Genomic DNA, 20,263 nt, shown 5'->3' with positions numbered 1-20,263 from the left:
GTGCTGCTGAATGTGCTCATATTGTCAGGGCTGGTTTTAGGCAAAGTGGGGCCCTAGGCAAAAGTTTAAGATGGGGCCCCAAATACTAACATATTGCACATCACACAGAAACATTTTGATTGTAGTTATATGCGCTGATTTCAGGCCACTAAACGAGTGTGATCAACAATATTGAAGTCATTCGCCGCTTGTTTCCCGACCTCTGTACACCGTCTGAGGAATAATGATGGGGACAGAATGATCACTAGTAGGTCAATCTGTCCCCATACAGTATTATCTTAGTAGCATATCTGCAGTTTTCACTGGGCGATTTGCTGATGAGAACAATGATTTTTGTTCCGGCATAACCAATCCAATCACTTGATGAATATGCTGCATTTTGCAGTGCACTCCCCCTAGTTCTCCATATAGTAGAATACACTCCCCATAGTCCTCCATAGAGTATAATTTAGGCCCCCTAGTCCTCCATATAGTATAACAGACGCACATAGTCCTCCATATAGTATATTATACTTCCCCTAGTCCTCCATATAGTATAATACACTCACCATAGTCCTCCATATAGGAAAATACACCCCCATAGTCCTCCATGTACTATAATACATTCCCCATAGTTCTCTATATAGTATAATAGACTCCCCATAGTCCTCCATATAGGATAATAGACTCCCCATAGTCCTCCATAGAGTATAATACACTCCCCATAGTCCTCCATAGAGTATAATGCAGTCGCCCATAGAATATAATGCAGTCCTACAGTACTATGGCCACCACGTACTCACTCGCTCACTGATTTATACTGTATTCATGGGCGTGGAGAGCTGTGAATATTCATTCCCTTTAGTAACGGGCACATGTGATTGCCCAGCAGCAGGAAGCCTGGAGCTGCGGCTACTGTGCCTCCCATTTAAAGTGAAATGAATATTCACTACCCTCCACTCCTATAGTCCCTCCCATCTCTCTGCGCTGGCTTCAGTGCATAGTGGTGGGAGGGACTATGGACGTGGGGAGCAGTGAATATGAATTTTTCTGTAACAGAGGGCACAGGCTTTAACCACAGCAGCTGACTCTTGCCTCCTGTAACCCGCTGCTCCACTGCTGCTGCTTCCCTGGCACCGGGCGGGCCCCCTTGACTCATTGGCCCCCTAGTAGCTGCATCGTGTGCTGCTATTAGAGACACGCCACTGGCTGGGGGCAGGGGCGGATACTAATAGCTTGGGGCCTCTGTTCAAGAACTGTGCCTGGGCCCCCCTCCCTGCCCGATATGCTGCTTATGATGATGGCAATCTGGCAATGTGACCCTGGAGCCTTGAACTCTGAGAAACAAGTCAGATTGCCCTCACTATTACTGCCCTGGGGCGTACATAGCATTCACAGGGCCTCCACAGCTCTAAAACTATATATATTTATATTTTTTCACTGAGATGGATATATACAGTATATATATATATATATATATATATTGCTCAAAAACATAAAGGAAACACTAAAATCCCACATCCTAGATATCACTGAATGAAATATTCCAGTTGGAAATCTTCATTCATTACATAGTGGAATGTGTTGAGAACAATAAAACCTAAAAATGGTCAACTTAAATCACAACTAATATCCCATGAAGATCTGGAGTTGGAATGATGATCAAAATCAAAGTGGAAAATGAAGTTACAGGCTGATCCAACTTCAGTGGAAATGCCTCAAGACAAGGAAAGGATGCACAGTAGTGTGTGTGGCCTCCACATGCCTGTATGATCTTCCTACAATGCCTGGGCATGCTCCTGATGAGGCGGCAGATGGTCTCCTGGAGGATCTCCTTCCTGATCTGGACTAAAGCATCCACCAACTCCTGGACAATCTGTGGTGCACCGTGATGTTGGTGGATGGTGCGAGACATGATGTCCCAGATGTGTTCAATCGGATTCAGGTCTGGGGAACGGCTGGCCAGTCCATAACTTCAATGCCTTCATCTTGCAGGAACTGCTGACATACTCCAGCCACATGAGGTCTGGCATTGTCCTGCATTAGGAGGAACCCAGGGCCAACAGCACCAGCATATGGTCTCACAAGGGGTCTGAAGATCTCATCTCGGGTACCTAATGGCAGTTAGGCTACCTCTGGCGAGCACATGGAGGGCTGTGCGGCCCTCCAAAGAAATGCCACCCCACACCATTACTGACCCGCTGCCAAACCGGTCATGCTGAAGGATGTTGCAGGCAGCAGATCACTCTCCACAGCATCTCCAGACTCTGTCACATGTGCTCAGTGTGAACCTGCTTTCATCTGTGAAGAGCACAGGGCACCAGTGGTGAATTTGCCAATCCTGGTGTTCTGTGGCAAATGCCAAGCGTCCTGCACGGTGTATATTTAGCATTCGGTTCTGCTGCTTCCAGCGCAGTCAGACTTGCAGCCAAGTGACATCTAGTGTCCACTATGTCAGTGAATGGAACACTACAGGCATAGGTTACACTCTAGTTGGCACATGACAGCAAGTGTGCAAAGCGCCTCCTCGTGGTCATGTGATAACTGCTGGAACCGGCAGAGCCCGACCATGTATGTATTATACTACATATATGTCTGATATCTGCTCTACTTATACCGTACATACACACAGATACACATACAAATACAGTATATGCAAGCACACATGCATACATATACCGTACATACACACATGCATATACTGTACATATACTGTACATACACACATACCGTACATACATATACCTTACATACACACAGATACACATACATATACTGTACATACATACAGATACACATATATGTACCGTACATACACACATACGGTACATACACACATATACCGTACATACATACAGTTATATACACATACCGTACACACATATATATACTGCACATAAACATACATATACCATATATACATACAAACTTATCGCACATACACAGATACACACATATACTGTACATACATGTACACATAGACAAACATATTCTGTTCATGCATACACAGACATACAAATATACCATACATACACACATATACCGTACATACATACACAGATACACACACAGATAGAAACATACACAGACACCCACACCTTCTGTACATACACAGATGCACACATACATACAGTTGCATAAATACATACACAGATGCACACATACATACACAGATGCACACATACATACATACACAGATGCACACATACATACACAGATGCACACATACATACACAGATGCACACTGTGATGCAGTGACCCCTGAAACAGGTAGGGGGCGCTGCATAGTCTCCCCAGTATGCGCACAGAGGTGTATTGAGGCCGAGAGAGTGCATGGGAATCACAGCCATGGATGTGATGATGTGACAAAATCCGGCATTGTGGTGAATGGCCGATATATGTGTCACAGAGGAGGGGACTCTGCGCTGCCAGTCTGTAGTTTGGTTGGTGTGCTGGGACCTGTAGTCCCACAAGTAAATGTGTAAGTTCTAATGGGAGATTGGCAGGGCTAGTCATGAGAGATGGGCGGGTCAGACTAGCCACACACACCCACACTCCCACCCAGGGGAGTTGTTCAAGGTATATAATGTGACCAGGGTGTGGGTCACATGGTGCTGTGTATGTTCATGTGTTGGAAGACCTGGGAGTAGGCTTTCTGGAAAGCACATGCTGGTGTTGGGAGGTCCTGAGAGTAGGACCGGATCCCCGAGCAGCGCACAGTGTGGGAGGTCCTGGGAGTAGGACCGGATCCCTGAGCAATGCACAGTGACACTGAGCTGGCCACCTGTGTGATCCTGTGTAACCTGGGTGTTGGGAGGTCCTGGGAGTAGGACCGGATCCCTGAATAGCACGAGGTGAAGACCGGGATCTGCAGAGCCAGTGTCAGCTACTGTGTGGGGAAGCTACAGTCCTTCGGTGGGTCTGGACTGACTAATGTGTGCCGACCAGGCAAGTTGGTGATCCCCGTTTGGCAGCTTTCCCGGAAGAGTGAGGACTGACAAGGAGTCAGCAGGTGGGGCAGGAGCCCCCAGAAGGTACCATAGTCTGTTGGTGCTAATTGTCACTATGAACTGTGTGGTAACCCACGGCAACTGGTCAGAGGAGGACCAGCGTGTTTAGTTGCTGCAACCTGTGTGATATGAACTGTGTGGTAACCCACGGCAACTGGTCAGGAGGACCAGCGTGTTTAGTTGCCGCAGACTTAATGTGATATCCTGATGGAATGTGTAATGGACTGTTCCTGATACGGTTTATGAGTCTTTAATAAACCAAAGTGACTGTTTTGTTTGAAAAAAAACATGCCCGTGTACATTAATCCCGTGCCAAGCGAGTGTCCCCCAATACACTCTGTGAGAGCAATCTTACAACACATACATACACAGATGCACACATACATACACAGATGCACACATACATACATACACAGTTGCACACATACATACATACATACATACACAGATGCACACATACATACATACATACATACATACACACATACATACTAATCTGTGATATCAGGTGATCAGATGAGCCCTGGAGGATGTCGGCCTCATAGTTCAGCTGGAGAGGGCTGCAGAACTCACTGTGGGGGATGTGGATCGCCCCCAGACACAGGGCCACGCGTTTCGGTACCGGGCCTCTCTGGTTCGGTTCTGAGGCTGTCATGGTGGCTAGACCCGGTCCGCGACCTTGCTAAGGGGCGTCCAATGAAAGTGGTGAAACAGTCTGTCAGTGGTTCGTGACGCCACCTGTGGTGTTCGGTCAGGGTGACCGACGCTGCTATGGGGTCCACTGGGGTGATGGAATGGCAGCTGGATGGTATACCTTCCCACAGGTGAAGTATGTCCCCAGGGCTTCCCAGTAAGGTGGATGGTGATGGTGTGAGGTACAGTCAATAATGAGGACACAAGGTTGCAGTCTCTTTACCTCTTTACTGAAGGCTTCAGGATCCTCAATCCAGAGTACGTTTAACAGGGCTCTCAGAGACCGGCCAGTCCGATAGGCACATCCAGAGTTTCCTTCGCAGATGGAAATCGTTGCCTACCACTAGCGCCTGTGTGTTGTAGTTCTACCCTGCTGAGCATTCGGAATAGTCCTCACAACTGCTGTTCTCGTTCGTTCGTTCTCTACAGCTCTCTCTCGTTCTTTTGTTCCAGATGTTACTAGTTTCTAACGTCCCCCAGGTATATTATGGCTAGGACGCCACCCGTGTGACGGGAAGGCTTGGAGATCTTCCGGGACCCTAGAGACGCCCCTCTCCCAATGTTGCCCCCTATGTCTTCGTAGGTGTAGTAAGGTAGTCAGCCAACCTATGATTAACTGTCAAGCGGAGTTTGAAGTAAGGCCTGAAGTCAGTTACTCCTACGGTGTTCCGGCCACCGACTACGCGCCTCAGTAAGATGTTGCCTCTTTCTCTCTCGGCATGCCTCTTACTGGCTCTCCTTTGTGCTTGATCTCGTTTACACAGTTCCACAATATCCTTCCCTTCGTGTCTCTTTCTTATGATACCGCCGCAGGGTGTGCAGGCGCGGTTCCATTACATTCTGTTCTGTTCGCTAGGCACCTGCCAGGTTCCCACGCCTGACAGGGACCCCCCTATGCCTTCTCCCTGCAACACCCCCTGCCACGGGATGTTGCCTGGATCCAACCCAGTCAGCTTCTGGCTAACTTCCTCCCCAGCCTCTAGTTTTACCAGTGTGAGGAGTGGCCCAATAAATAAAGCCTTTTTCTCCCCCTAGTGGCCGGAGTGTGAAGTGTAATGTGTTCTGGTGATACCTGGTCAGGAGAACTCCTTAGTGCCATCAGACGTACCGCTACTCCCCTTAGCGGCAGAGTGCCATACTGCAACGACCAGGTCTCTGGGGCGCTGCAGATGGGGACACAGAGCAGACAGGACTGATATTAACCCCCTGATGCTTCCATGCTGTCCAGCGCAGTGAGCTCCTCCCCCATCTCTTCTCTGTGAGGAGATGCTGCAGCCTGCTAGGAACAGAACAGTGTAGGAGGCAGAATACACAATGTAAGTCCTGCTCTTCCTCCATAGTTGTCCCCTGTGTGCTGTGCGGCCGGGGCCCCTGACTACAGGTGAGTACTCACCATTGGGACACGCCATGCAGGAGTACAGAGGCAGCCAGTGAGCGCTGCTCTCAGTCTTGTGGGGAAAGCGCTCATTGGCCAGCATCTCTCCCTGCATGACACGCCCGCTTTTTGAACTCCTGCACTCCGCATCCTGCTCTCTCCCCAGCACTGGGTGTTCGCATGATTACAGGAGGAAGTGAGAGGGGCCCAATCCTGCATGATGCTGGGGCCCCCCTCCACCTCTGGGCCCGGAGCAGTGCCACCAGCAGTATGTCCGCCCCTGGCTGGGGACCTCTAGGACAGAAGGGGGCCTAGGCAGCTGCCTAGTCTGCCTGCCCCTAATGCTGACCCTGCATATGGTGCCTACAAGACCAGGAACAGTCTTTCTGGCCAAACTTCACTTTCATGAATGAGAACATTGAATGTGCAGTGAGGTCAAGTGTGAATTTCTGTACAATAACAACAGAGTTTCCCTTTATGATGACTTTTACATTTCTTTTAAAACCAACTAACTTCAAACAGGATTGTGATAAACTACGTAAAAAACATTACATCTGTGCCATGATATATCTCTAAGCTGTGCGATGGCTGTAATATACATTTATTCACACCTGCAGGAGATGTCTTGGCATGGTTCGAGCCCTGGTTTCATGGATTCACTCCACATCATAAATTACATTGTTTTTGATCCTAAGGAATTCAGATTACTGCACAATCTCTCTTGAAATGAACTAATACTTTCTCTAATCTTCTGGTCAGGACTCATAATAATCCAATATGTAATCTAGCTCAGGCAGTCTGTCAAAAGCTTTCAAATTTTATTAGGAAAATTCTGTAAAATAAGTAATTTATTCAGTATAGAAGTCACAATCTCCCAATGTGGCAAGAGTGCTATGGGCAGATGCATTTCGAACCTAGCGGTTCTTATTCCTTGCATACATACTGTATGTATGTGCGTGTGTATATACATACACATATATATATATATATATATACATGCACACACACACACACACACATATATATATATATATATATATATATATATATATATATATATATATATACAGTGCCTACAAGTAGTATTCAACCCCCTGCAGATTTAGCAGGTTTACACATTTGGAATTAACTTGGCATTGTGACATTTGGACTGTAGATCAGCCTGGAAGTGTGAAATGCACTGCAGCAAAAAAGAATGTTATTTCTTTGTTTATTTTTTTTTTTAAATTGTGAAAAGTCTTTTCAGAGGGTCATTTATTATTCAACCCCTCAACCCACCAGAATTCTGTTTGGTTCCCCTAAAGTATTAAGAAGTAGTTCAGGCACAAAGAACAATGAGCTTCACATGTTTGGATTAATTATCTCTTTTTCCAGCCTTTTCTGACTATTTAAGACCCTCCCCAAACTTGTGAACAGCACTCATACATGGTCAACATGGGAAAGACAAAGGAGCATTCCAAGGCCATCAGAGACAAGATCGTGGAGGGTCACAAGGCGGGCAAGGGGTATAAAACCCTTTCCAAGGAGTTGGGCCTACCTGTCTCCACTGTTGGGAGCATCATCCGGAAGTGGAAGGCTTATGGAACTACTGTTAGCCTTCCACGGCCTGGACAGCCTTTGAAAGTTTCCTCCCATGCCGAGGCCAGGCTTGTCCGAAGAGTCAAGGCTAACCCAAGGACAACAAGGAAGGAGCTCCGGGAAGATCTCATGGCAGTGGGGACATTGGTTTCAGTCAATACCATAAGTAACGTACTCCACCGCAATGGTCTCCATTCCAGATGAGCCCGTAAGGTACCTTTACTTTCAAAGCGTCATGTCAAGGCTCGTCTACAGTTTGCTCATGATCACTGGGAGGACTCTGAGACTGACTGGTTAAAGGTTCTCTGGTCTGATGAGACCAAGATCGAGATCTTTGGTGCCAACCACACACATGACGTTTGGAGACTGGATGGCACTGCATACGACCCCAAGAATACCATCCCTACAGTCAAGCATGGTGGTGGCAGCATCATGCTGTGGGGCTGTTTCTCAGCCAAGGGGCCTGGCCATCTAGTCCGCATCCATGGGAAGATGGATAGCACGGCCTACCTGGAGATTTTGGCCAAGAACCTCCGCTCCTCCATCAAGGATCTTAAGATGGGTCGTCATTTCATCTTCCAACAAGACAACGACCCAAAGCACACAGCCAAGAAAACCAAGGCCTGGTTCAAGAGGCAAAAAATCAAGGTGTTGCAGTGGCCTAGTCAGTCTCCTGACCTTAACCCAATTGAAAACTTGTGGAAGGAGCTCAAGATTAAAGTCCACATGAGACACCCAAAGAACCTAGATAACTTGGAGAAGATCTGCATGGAGGAGTGGGCCAAGATAACTCCAGAGACCTGTGCCGGCCTGATCAGGTCTTATAAAAGACGATTATTAGCTGTAATTGCAAACAAAGGTTATTCCACAAAATATTAAACCTAGGGGTTGAATAATAATTGACCCACACTTTTATGTTTAAAATTTATAAAAATTTAACTGAGCAACAAAACTTTTTGGTTTGTAAGATTTATGCATCTGTTAATAAAACCTGCTCTTGTTTGAAGTTTGAAGGCTCTAACTTATTTGCATCTTATTAAACCTGCTAAATCTGCATGGGGTTGAATACTACTTGTAGGCACTGTATATATATATATATATATATATATATATATATATATATATATATATATATATATATATATATATATATATATGCAGTGGGGCAAAAAAGTATTTAGTCAGTCAGCAATAGTGCAAGTTCCACCACTTAAAAAGATGAGAGGCGTCTGTAATTTACATCATAGGTAGACCTCAACTATGGGAGACAAACTGAGAAAAAAAAATCCAGAAAATCACATTGTCTGTTTTTTTAACAATTTATTTGCATATTATGGTGGAAAATAAGTATTTGGTCAGAAACAAAATTTCATCTCAATACTTTGTAATATATCCTTTGTTGGCAATGACAGAGGTCAAACGTTTTCTGTAAGTCTTCACAAGGTTGCCACACACTGTTGTTGGTATGTTGGCCCATTCCTCCATGCAGATCTCCTCTAGAGCAGTGATGTTTTAGGCTTTTCGCTTGGCAACACGGACTTTCAACTCCCTCCAAAGGTTTTCTATAGGGTTGAGATCTGGAGACTGGCTAGGCCACTCCAGGACCTTGAAATGCTTCTTACGAAGCCACTCCTTCGTTGCCCTGGCGGTGTGCTTTGGATCATTGTCATGTTGAAAGACCCAGCCACTTTTCATCTTCAATGCCCTTGCTGATGGAAGGAGGTTTGCACTCAAAATCTCACGATACATGGCCCCATTCATTCTTTCATGTGCCCGGATCAGTCGTCCTGGCCCCTTTGCAGAGAAACAGCGCCAAAGCATGATGTTTCCACCACCATGCTTTACAGTAGGTATGGTGTTTGATGGATGCAACTCAGTATTCTTTTTCCTCCAAACACGACAAGTTGTGTTTCTACCAAACAGTTCCAGTTTGGTTTCATCAGACCATAGGACATTCTCCCAAAACTCCTCTGGATCATCCAAATGCTCTCTAGCAAACTTCAGATGGGCCCGGACATGTACTGGCTTAAGCAGTGGGACACGTCTGGCACTGCAGGATCTGAGTCCATGGTGGCGTAGTGTGTTACTTATGGTAGGCCTTGTTACATTGGTCCCAGCTCTCTGCAGTTCATTCACTAGGTCCCCCCGCGTGGTTCTGGGATTTTTGCTCACCGTTCTTGTGATCATTCTGACCCCACGGGGTGGGATTTTGCGTGGAGCCCCAGATCGAGGGAGATTATCAGTGGTCTTGTATGTCTTCCATTTTCTAATTATTGCTCCCACTGTTGATTTCTTCACTCCAAGCTGGTTGGCTATTGCAGATTCAGTCTTCCCAGCCTGGTGCAGGGCTACAATTTTGTTTCTGGTGTCCTTTGGCAGCTCTTTGGTCTTCACCATAGTGGAGTTTGGAGTCAGACTGTTTGAGGGTGTGCACAGGGGTCTTTTTATACTGATAACAAGTTTAAACAGGTGCCATTACTACAGGTAATGAGTGGAGGAAAGAGGAGACTCTTAAAGAAGAAGTTACAGGTCTGTGAGAGCCAGAAATCTTGATTGTTTGTTTCTGACCAAATACTTATTTTCCACCATAATATGCAAATAAATTGTTAAAAAAACAGACAATGTGATTTTCTGTATTTTTTTTTCTCAGTTTGTCTCCCATAGTTGAGGTCTACCTATGATGTAAATTACAGACGCCTCTCATCTTTTTAAGTGGTGGAACTTGCACTATTGCTGACTGACTAAATACTTTTTTGCCCCACTGTATATATATATATATATATATATATATATATATATATATATATATATATATACATAATATGGATTAAGAACCGCTAGGTTCGAAGCGCATCTGCCCATAGAACTCTTCCCACATTGGGAGATTGTGACCTCTATGCTGAATAAATTACTTATTTTACTGAATTTTCCTAATAAAATTTGAAAGCTTTTAATGGACTGCCTGTGCTAGATTACCTATTCGATCAATTGCTTTTTTTACGGCTTGGAGTCCTGGACACTTGGATGGGTGAGCTGACTTTTCTTGCTTCTTCCTAGGACTCATAATGGCTCCAATGGTCTGCCATAAATGAATACAACTCCAGTTTAACATTGGAGATCTCCCCCAAGACATACGTTATTGTTGGGGATGTAACATTTTTTTTAATCTATGTCTTGTTTTACAAGTTATTTCTGTATGATAGTTTGATTGTGGTGGGATTGGCCTGGATCACTTATGTGACTCTGTAACTCCCTGGTAGTCTTTAAAAAAAAGGTCTTCATTACCTCTTACAAATGCCCGAGATCTAAATTTACAACTCCTCAGCTCTGCACTAGTATGAAAAGTTATTTTTAAATGTCTAATATTTCTTCTTGAAACTCATCTGACAAAAAATATTGGCCCTTATGATAGTTTAGATTGCAAGGAACCACCAAGCCCCATACTTTAATTACTCCAGAAAGGTTTCACCACTTGTTACTCATTTTTTATCCATGAAGACTGTTGAGTTTGATCATTTTAGTAGATCTGTTATTGTCTATACTCAGTTTGACTACAGTAATTAGTGACCCAAATTTTCTGATTTAACCACTTCCCGCAGACAGTTTGATGTTCCTAATCAGGCCCCATTTTTCAAATCTGATGTTTGTCACTTTATGTGGTGATAACCTTGGAATTCTTCACAAAGGATAATAGGAAACAAGTTGACCTTACAAATTGTTTTCCAACTTCTCTTGATTTGGACAACACCCTATATACGGTTGCACACTACTGTCTGAGCATATGGCAAGATTAAGAATATAACTAGTGCTATTGAAATGCATATCTTGCTGGAACAGTTTGCGGACACAATGTATTGGGAGCACTGTTCGGGGGTCACCTGGCAGCTTAAAATATGGCCACCACGAACAGACTAATTAGTTTTCCTGATCCTAGGTATTATCTTGCTCATCACCCTTTAACCCCTCTACATGAATCTGGATTTACACAAAGATCCCTAGGCTTGGCCATGGTGTTACCTACTGTTCAGTGGTGTAAGATGGGTAGAAGAATGGTTAGGTAGCCAGGTCAGTGCCAAGATGGGAGAATAAATACAAAATCAGAACACACAAGAGTAGTCAGTAAACAAGCTGGGGGTTACAACAGGAAGCAAATAAATCAGCCAGGAGCAGAGCACAGAGGACTGAACCAGAGGAGAACAAGGCTGTATCTGGATGCTTCCTGAAATATGCTTTGCTATTTGGTAGGATGTGGTACTTTCCAATTGGCTGAAGCAGGAAGCCGATTACTCTAGCTGGACAGCACACACACATACCTCCAGACTAAATTGTACTACAGGTCCCAGGCACCCTAATCTTAGTGGCTTGAGCTTTTGATTATGACGTCTCCTCCATTACCAGCGCCGCCAGCAGAATCAGTAAGGTGGCTTCTGGTGACGGAAGCTGAGGAGATGTGACACATCATTTGCAGAAGCCCCAATATAACAAAATGGCAGAAAACCAGAGCACTAGAAATCCCCATAAAGTTACTCCATTTTGGAAATTACAACCCTCAATAAATTAATCAATTGTACTTCAATTGTAATCAAATGTACGCTGTAGTAATACCAAATACATGGATGCTAAATGTGGTTTGGTCACACTGCAAGGCTCAGAAGCGAAGGGGAGATTTCACTTTGATAGATAGATAGAATTGTGCTAGATAAGTTAATGGAAGCCATGTTGCTTTTCAAAATCTTTTAAGCCGCTAATAATGTGGAAACCTCTGTTTTTCCATTGACAGCTGATGGACCTGAGTTGCGACTTGATGATTTTTTTGTGAGTAGAAGCTTTTAGTGGTATTATTTTTTCCTACATATCATTGTTCATTCTGCCTCCCAAATAATAAAAAGCCACCAAACAAACAGTTGAACACCACGCTCTACTGGTTCATCAAATTAGGTTTTCTATTAGACTGTCAATAATTCATTATTTTTACATAATTTTCCATTTTCTACAGACAGTTTAAGTAGTAAATGTTCAAAATGATAAAATTCAATGATATTTTATTAAAAAATAATTTGGTTTATTCTTGGCAGATGACTGTACCAGGAGATTAGAGGGACAGCTGACATCTTCAATTTTTAAATCGGATGACCTTGAGATCCCACAGAATACAATTGAAGTGAATGCCATTACTCCATATATACCAACATCCCTTCACAGCAAAGATCTATCATCTGATCCTTTGAAACAGGTCCTGTCTTCTGATTCATTACCGACTACTAAGGAAAATCAAAGTCACAAAATAAGCATTAAAAAACGAACTGCTCTTAAAGCAAAGAAGCCATTATCGCGTTCAGAGAATGGAAACAGTTTTCCCCTTGAAAAGTCTTTTCTTAAGCATCAAAATATTCACATAGCTGAGAATAGATTCTCTTGTTCCAAGTGTGGGAAATGTTTTAACCAGAAATCAGATCTTGTTAGGCATGAGAGAATTCACATAGAGGAAAAGCCTTTTTCATGTTCCGAATGTGGGAAATGTTTTATCCAGAAGTCAGATCTTGTTAGGCATGAGAGAATTCACACAGGGGAGAAGCCTTTTCCATGTTCTGAATGTGGGAAATCTTTTATCCATAAATCAGATTTTGTTAAGCACCATAGAACCCACACAGGGGATAAACCTTTTTCATGTTCTGAATGTGGGAAGTGTTTTAGCCGTAAATCACATATTGTTATGCACCAGAGAACCCACACAGGAGAGAAGCCTTTTTCATGTTCAGAATGTGGGAAATCTTTTAACCAAAAATCAAATTTTATCAAACATCAGAGAATACACACAGGGGAGAAGCCTTTTTCATGTTCAGAATGTGGGAAATCTTTTATCCATAAATCAGATTTTGTTAAGCACCAGAGAACCCACACAGGGGATAAACCTTTTTCATGTTCAGAATGTGGGAAGTGTTTTAGCCGTAAATCACATATTGTTATGCACCAGAGAACCCATACAGGAGAGAAGCCTTTTTCATGTTCAGAATGTGGGAAATGTTTTAACCAGAAATCAAATTTTATCAAACATCAGAGAATACACACAGGGGAGAAGCCTTTTCCATGTCCAGATTGTGGGAAATGTTTTAACCAGAAATCAAGTTTTATAAGACATCAGAGAATTCACACAGGGGAGAAGCCCTTTTCATGTTCATATTGTGGGAAATGTTTTAACCAGAAATCAGATGCTGTTATACACCAAAGATCTCACACAGGGGAGAAGCCGATTATCATGTCCAGATTGTTGGAAATGTTTTAATCAAAAATTATATTTTCTAAAAGGGGTTGTCCACTACCAGGGCAACTCTTTGTCATTCCTCAAGCTTGACCTTGTTCAAATAAAAACACTTATACTCCCCTTCTCTGCCAGCGCCATTCCAGCTGTGTTGGCACTCGCGTTCCCTGTGCTCATGTGAGGTTGTTACATCGCACGAGCTCTGCACCGAATCACTGTCTCCATCTTTGGACGTATTGAACATCAGCAGGAAGTCAGGTCTGTGGCTGCTCTCTGACTTCCTCTTATTGTTCGATTTGTCTCAAGGTGGGGACAGTGATGCCAGCGCTGAGTGGGTGCAGGGCTCGCATAATGTAATAACCTCACATGTGCCCCGCAAACGCAAGCACGACATCACTGGAACGTCGCCGGCATGGGAGGTTTATTTAAGTGGTGTTATTTTTACAGGACCAAACATGAGGAATGAGAAGGGGGTTGTCCCTTTAACCGCTTGCCAATATGCGCCGTATATAGTGACAGCGACATTGAGGAGCATCGCAGAGGGAGTGAGCTCCCTGTCTGCTCCCATCAGCACTATGCGATGCAATCGCATTGTGCCAATGATCTCAATGGTGACCCCGGGCAACAAGATGACCGCAGGATCATTCAGGGAAAGTAGTCTATGAGCGTCAGCTAAGAGCAAGAGCTGACAAGCCTCCTCCCTGCCTGTCAGACACTGTTCTGATGTCCTCCACTGCAGAAGCATTGCAGAGAATCAGATCAGTGATCTGTCAGTGTAAGGATGATGTACCATAGTGAAACAATGTAAAAAAGTTAAAAAATTGTAAAAACATTTTTTGAAAATCCCCAAATAAAGAACAAACAAAATGAAAAAATATTAATCCAATAAATAAATATATGTAAAAAAAAGTGTAATAGAATGCGATAATGGAATGGAAATAAAAATGGTACCACTGAAAACATAATCTTGCCCCACAAAAAAACAATCTGCTCAGAATAAAGTGATGCAATTTTTTTTTTTTTTATTGTGTAAAAGCTCCAAAACATAGAAAATGATATAAATGTGGTATTGCTGTAATTATACAGACCCAAAGAATAAGGTTGTCTAATCACTAGGATCGGCGTAAAAAATAAATAAAACTAATTCTTCACCTGCTGTTGCCTTGTTCATTCTGCCTCCCAAAGATCACAGTAAGGCTCGGTGCACATTTTTCCTGTGCTCTACAATGAGGGATTACACTGGGTTTCCATGTAAATCTCTGAAATACGTGACTCAGATGGAACCCCAGGCGGAAGATTCCTTATAATTAAGCAGTAGAAGGCACTGTGGACACCATAAGACCTGTGATCTAGCAGTGTTCATCTTTTTATGCGAGCAGAAAAGTGCGGTCGGACACAGTTTTGTGCCCTTCTGAAAAGGACACCACTGAACAAAGGCCAGATAGTGTCCAGAGAAACTCTGCTGCCTCGTTATAGTGAATGGACCCCTCGGGGGTTTCATCATTCATGCTCAGCGTAGAGCGCCTCATAAATGTGATCCTAAATGTTATATAAAATGTTCCCAATAAAAGCTTCAACTTAATCCACAAAAAAAGTCCCCACTCGGATCCGTCATCTGTTAAAGGAAATATTGGGGGGTTCCACATTACTGGTAGTACAAAGGCTATGGAACAGCACTGTGGCACTTCACCCTCCAAAAGAAATCCATTGAATTCTGCACTTCCAAATCCAAATGCCCCCCTTTCTCTTCTGAGCCCCAGTGTGCTTAAAGCGAACCTGTCAGCTGTTTTGGCCAATATAAGATGCGACCACCGCCTTTCAGGGCTTATCTACAGCATTGTATAATGCTGTAGATAAGCCCCGGTCCAACCTGAAAGATAACAACATTAAGTTTTATTGTATTCACCCAGGGGGCAGTCCGGTCTGATGGATGTCGCAGGTTCGGGTGCAGCGCCTCCCATCTTTTTATTATCGCAGCCCTCCTGCTTGCTTCATGGCTCCCCGGCATCACGCTCCTGTGCAGGCGTATTTATCTGCCCTGTTGAGGGCAGAGCAAAGTACTGCAGTGCGCAGGCGCTGGGCTTCTCTGACCTTTCCCGGCACCTGCGCACTGCAGTACTTTGCTCTGCACTCAACAGGGCAGATACATAAGCCTGCACAGGAGCGCGATGCCGGGGAGCCTGTGAAGCAAGCAGGAGCGCGGAGATCATAAAGAAAATATGGGAGGCGCCGAACCCGGACCTGCGACATCCATCGGACCAGACTGCCCTGCAGGTAAGTATAATAAAACTTATTTTTCTTATCTTTTAGGTCGGATTGGGGACTTATCTACAACATTATAGAATGCTGTAGATAAGCCCCAAAAGATAGTGGCCGTATCTAGTGATGAGCGAGTATACTCGTTGCTTGGGTTTTCCCGAACACGCTTGGGTGGTCTCTGAGTATTTGTTAGTGCTCGGAGATTTAGTTTTCCTTGCCGCAGCCGCATGATTTACGGCTGCTGGACAGGCTGAATATGTGAGGAACGCCTGTTTGATAGGGAATTCCCACGTGTGTTCTTGCTGTCCAGCATCAATAAATCATGAAGCTGAGGCGATGAAGACTAAATCTCCGAGCACTAAAAAATACTCAGAGACCACCCAAGCGTGCTCAGGAAAAGCCGAGCAACGAGTATACTCGCTCATCACCCGCCGTATCTTATATTGGCCAAAACAGTTGACAGGTTCGCTGTAAACCACATTTGATGTCCACATGTTTGGCATTTCTGTAGCGAGGAAAGCCCTCCTGTTTTATGGATGCATGTTTCCAGAAGCATATCATACTGGTGACGACAACATACTTGGCAGTACAATAGCAGATTAACAATTTTCACTCAGCAACATCCACTGCTGCTTGTTTCTGTAAAAACACCCATAGAGTCAAAATCATCACTACACCTGTAGATAAAGTCCCGTAGGGCTATAATTTCCAAAATAGGGTCACTTGATGGGGGATTCTGCTTTTCTAGCACTTAGTCTCTTTATTTATGTGGAGTCTGCAAACTGTTCTAGGAAAATCTGCGCTTCAGGAGGTAAATAGCGCTCTGCCCCTCCCGAGTCTCGCCGTGTGGCTAAGCAGTACTCTACAGCCATATATAGGGTATTTTTACATTCATCAGAGATTGTGGGACACATTTTGGTGCCACTTTTACCAATTGCCCAGTATGAAAATCTAAAATCTGGGGTTAACACACAATCTTGGTGGGAAAAATGTAATTATTTGTTCTTCACTGCCCAATGGTATAAAATTCTGTGACACATCTGTGATGTCAATATGATCACTGCACCCCTAAATGAATTCATTGAGCGGTGTAATTTGTAAAATGGGTCACTTATGGGGGGTTCTGCCGGTTTGGTACCTCGGGGGCTCTTCTAATGAGACATGGAACAGTCAAACCAGTCCAGCAAAATCGGAACTCTAATATGGCGCTTCTTCCTTTCTGAGCTTTGAACTGTAACTAGTACAAAATTAATGAACTGGTAAGGGAAAAAAAATCAAAATAGGCTCACAAGTGTTTACCCCACAAAAAAAGATTAAAATATACCTTTTGATAAATCTCCTTAAAAACAGACATTCTCCAAAACAAGCAACAGTGCTTTCTACACAAAACCTGCACCAGCAACCGTTCCTCAATCTCTGTCTGTTAGCGGAGGTTGGCACCCTAAATGAGGTACGAGTATGGCACCCCCCCTCCTCGGCGGCTGACCGTGTAACTCCTAGATGACCCTATGCTAGTGAGACAATCACCAAACAATCAAAACATAGAGAATAGAAGAATAGGGAACCTCATGCGAGGAAAAATATATATACAAAGGCAGAGGAACAATATGGGAAGGTGCTTATGAACAATGATCAATGTCACATCAATTAAAGTGACATGTGCATATTAAGAATGTACCCTGCAACTGATATTCCTGCCTGACATCGGGGGTGGGCACCCTACTTGTCAGCGGAACTGGCGCCCCCGCTCCACAGCGGCTGACCCTGCACAGTCCCTTGTGTTAATTACAATGATTTAAACAAAGGCTCAATCACATAATATAAAGGCAGGTCCATCAGCTCGGAAAATATAGGCATTCATAATTGCTGAATGGAAAAAATTTTGACATCACGATAAAGTCAATATACGATTGCAGCAAGCAAATGGTACTTAGGGTTTAGATGTACAGAAGGACCTCTACGCGTTTCACCATTAGGATCATCAGGAGGTCAGATATGTTGATGCCGCATGGTGAACATCAGTGCTCCCTCTTATATAGATATCCCAGCAAGCTTCATGGCACTCTCACTAAACACCAGAGGTATGCATCAACCAATACATAATGAGGTATAAACCATATAAACCATTGCCAAATGAATACTTCAAGAAAATGGTGTTTAACCTCTAGGGTTTCCAAAACCGCGCCAACATCACAGCACACGCGCAAAAATGACGTACTTTTACCCATCAGCGGATCTGGAGGGGGAACACCGGAAGCGCTTCAATAGCATAGATAGCATTCGCTCCACATGGAACGCAAATGCATTTCCTGTTTAAGATGATTCCTACTGCGCATGTCTTTGACGCGGGACCCTCAATCCCGGAAGTGAAGAGCTGGGTACCAGACATAGATCATCTATTGTAGTCTGGTGTGTTCCACGCTGAAACATAAGTCGCGATTTTCCTACACTAAATGGGTAATGTAGCATAAATAAACAATTATTATTTGATTATGGATCGCAAATAAAATTTAACAAAAGAAGCACATAATTAATATTAATTAGAGAAACATGACAAGCACGATATTACAGTGCACATTACTATGAATATATTGATAACTGTATTAATCTTCACAACAATTTGTGACCCTCAAGAATGGGGATTGTTGTGAATTCTGCTCTTGGGTTCCCTCCAGTGGTTGTAGGTGGGAATGCAGTTGTCTCTGAGTCGCAGTCCTGGCCAGGTATATCTGCTGATTGCAGTTCTGACTGGGATATTTAGGTGTGCAGGATTCATTAGTCCTTACCAGTTGTCAATGTTTCTTGTGAAGTGTTGGATCACTTTCTGGCTCTCCTGCTTAGCTGCCAATTCAGCAAAGATAAGTGTCTGTTTTTTGTTTCTGTGGCACACATGCAGTGTGCTTATATTCTGTGCTATTCATTTGTTTTTCTCTTGTCCAGCTTAGACTGTGTCAGTGTTTTCTCAGTCTTGTTGGATTCTCTGGAGTTGCAGATATACGCTCCACATCTTTAGTTAGATGGTGGAGTTTTTGTATTTTCTGCTGTGGATATTTTTGGAAGGATTTTTAATACTGACCGCTTAGTATCCTGTCCTATCCTTTCCTATTTTGCTAGTGTGTGCCTCATTTGCTAAATCGTGTTTCCTGCCTGCGTGCGTCCTTTCCTCTACTACTCACAGTCAATATTTGTGGGGGGCTGCCTATCCTTTGGGGTTCTGCTCTGAGGCAAGGTAGAAATTCCTATTTCCATCTATAGGGATATTTAGTCCGCCGGCTGTGTCGAGGTGTCTAGGTTTTGTTAGGCACACCCCACGGCTACTTCTAGTTGCTGTGTTAAGATCAGGGTTTGCGGTCAGTATAGTTACCACCAACTCCAGTGAAAGTTTTCATGCTGCTCCAAGGTCACCGGATCATAACAGTACAACTGGCCAATTGTTACGCTTAGGGACCAGGAAAGCGAGATAAGTGGACCCACTGGACTGAAACAGCGAACCTCCCCAGGACGAGTGGACCAGGTGGACCGCCCCCTATACAGGGAGCGTTAGGAGCAGGCCCAGGGGAGACTACTGAACGGCAGCCGGTACCAAAGTACAGGGAAAGGAAAAAGGTCAGGGCAGGGATGACGGAAAAGAAAACGAAGGTACAGGAGAACTGGAGCTGCAAGGGAAACACGGAGACAGTTAATGAAAATACACAGAAACGAAAAGTCAGAGACAAGCAGCAGGGAGAATGTAAGGTACGCTATGAAGCGAGAGAGCCAGAGGCATTTGCCAGAAAACAAATGACAGACAGGCACAGCCAAAAGGAAGAGGCGGCCTTAAATGCAGAGTGGCAGCATACCTTCCGGGTCATGGACCTCCAGGACCACAGAGAGCAGGGGAAAGAGCGTCCAAAGGAAAAAGGCAGAGTGCGCATTCATGTGCTGCCAGTAGAAGGCACTGAAGAAGGAACAGGAGCGCGCCGGGATGCCGAGGAGCGGTAAGTAAGAGCGGACAGCAGGGGCCGCGGCGGTGATAACGGCGACCTGACACCAATAATGAGTTAAATGCATCTCAGAAGAAGGGAAGAAAGGTCTTGAGCCATTTTTTTTTCTTCAGTCTAGTTTGTCTTC

General features: G+C 44.1%; 1 protein-coding gene and 1 long non-coding RNA gene across 2 annotated transcripts in view; both read left to right on the top strand.

The window, feature by feature from the left end:
- Positions 1 to 15,050, top strand: part of LOC138663469 (oocyte zinc finger protein XlCOF22-like) — a 61,263-nt gene extending 46,213 nt beyond the window's left edge. The window contains exon 7 of the mRNA XM_069749689.1: positions 12,711 to 15,050. Coding sequence (XP_069605790.1) covers positions 12,711 to 13,918 — 1,208 coding nt within the window. The 3' untranslated portion in view covers positions 13,919 to 15,050. The remainder of the gene's footprint in view (positions 1 to 12,710) is intronic.
- LOC138663494 (uncharacterized) overlaps positions 1 to 20,263 on the top strand; it is a 289,916-nt gene that overhangs the window by 110,250 nt on the left and 159,403 nt on the right. The gene's annotated exons all lie outside the window — the stretch shown is intronic.

This window comes from Ranitomeya imitator, chromosome 2, assembly GCF_032444005.1.
Source record: "Ranitomeya imitator isolate aRanImi1 chromosome 2, aRanImi1.pri, whole genome shotgun sequence".
Lineage (NCBI taxonomy): Eukaryota > Metazoa > Chordata > Amphibia > Anura > Dendrobatidae > Ranitomeya > Ranitomeya imitator.
The sequence above is the reverse complement of the archived record's forward strand: the minus strand, read 5'-3'. Positions and strand labels throughout refer to the sequence as shown.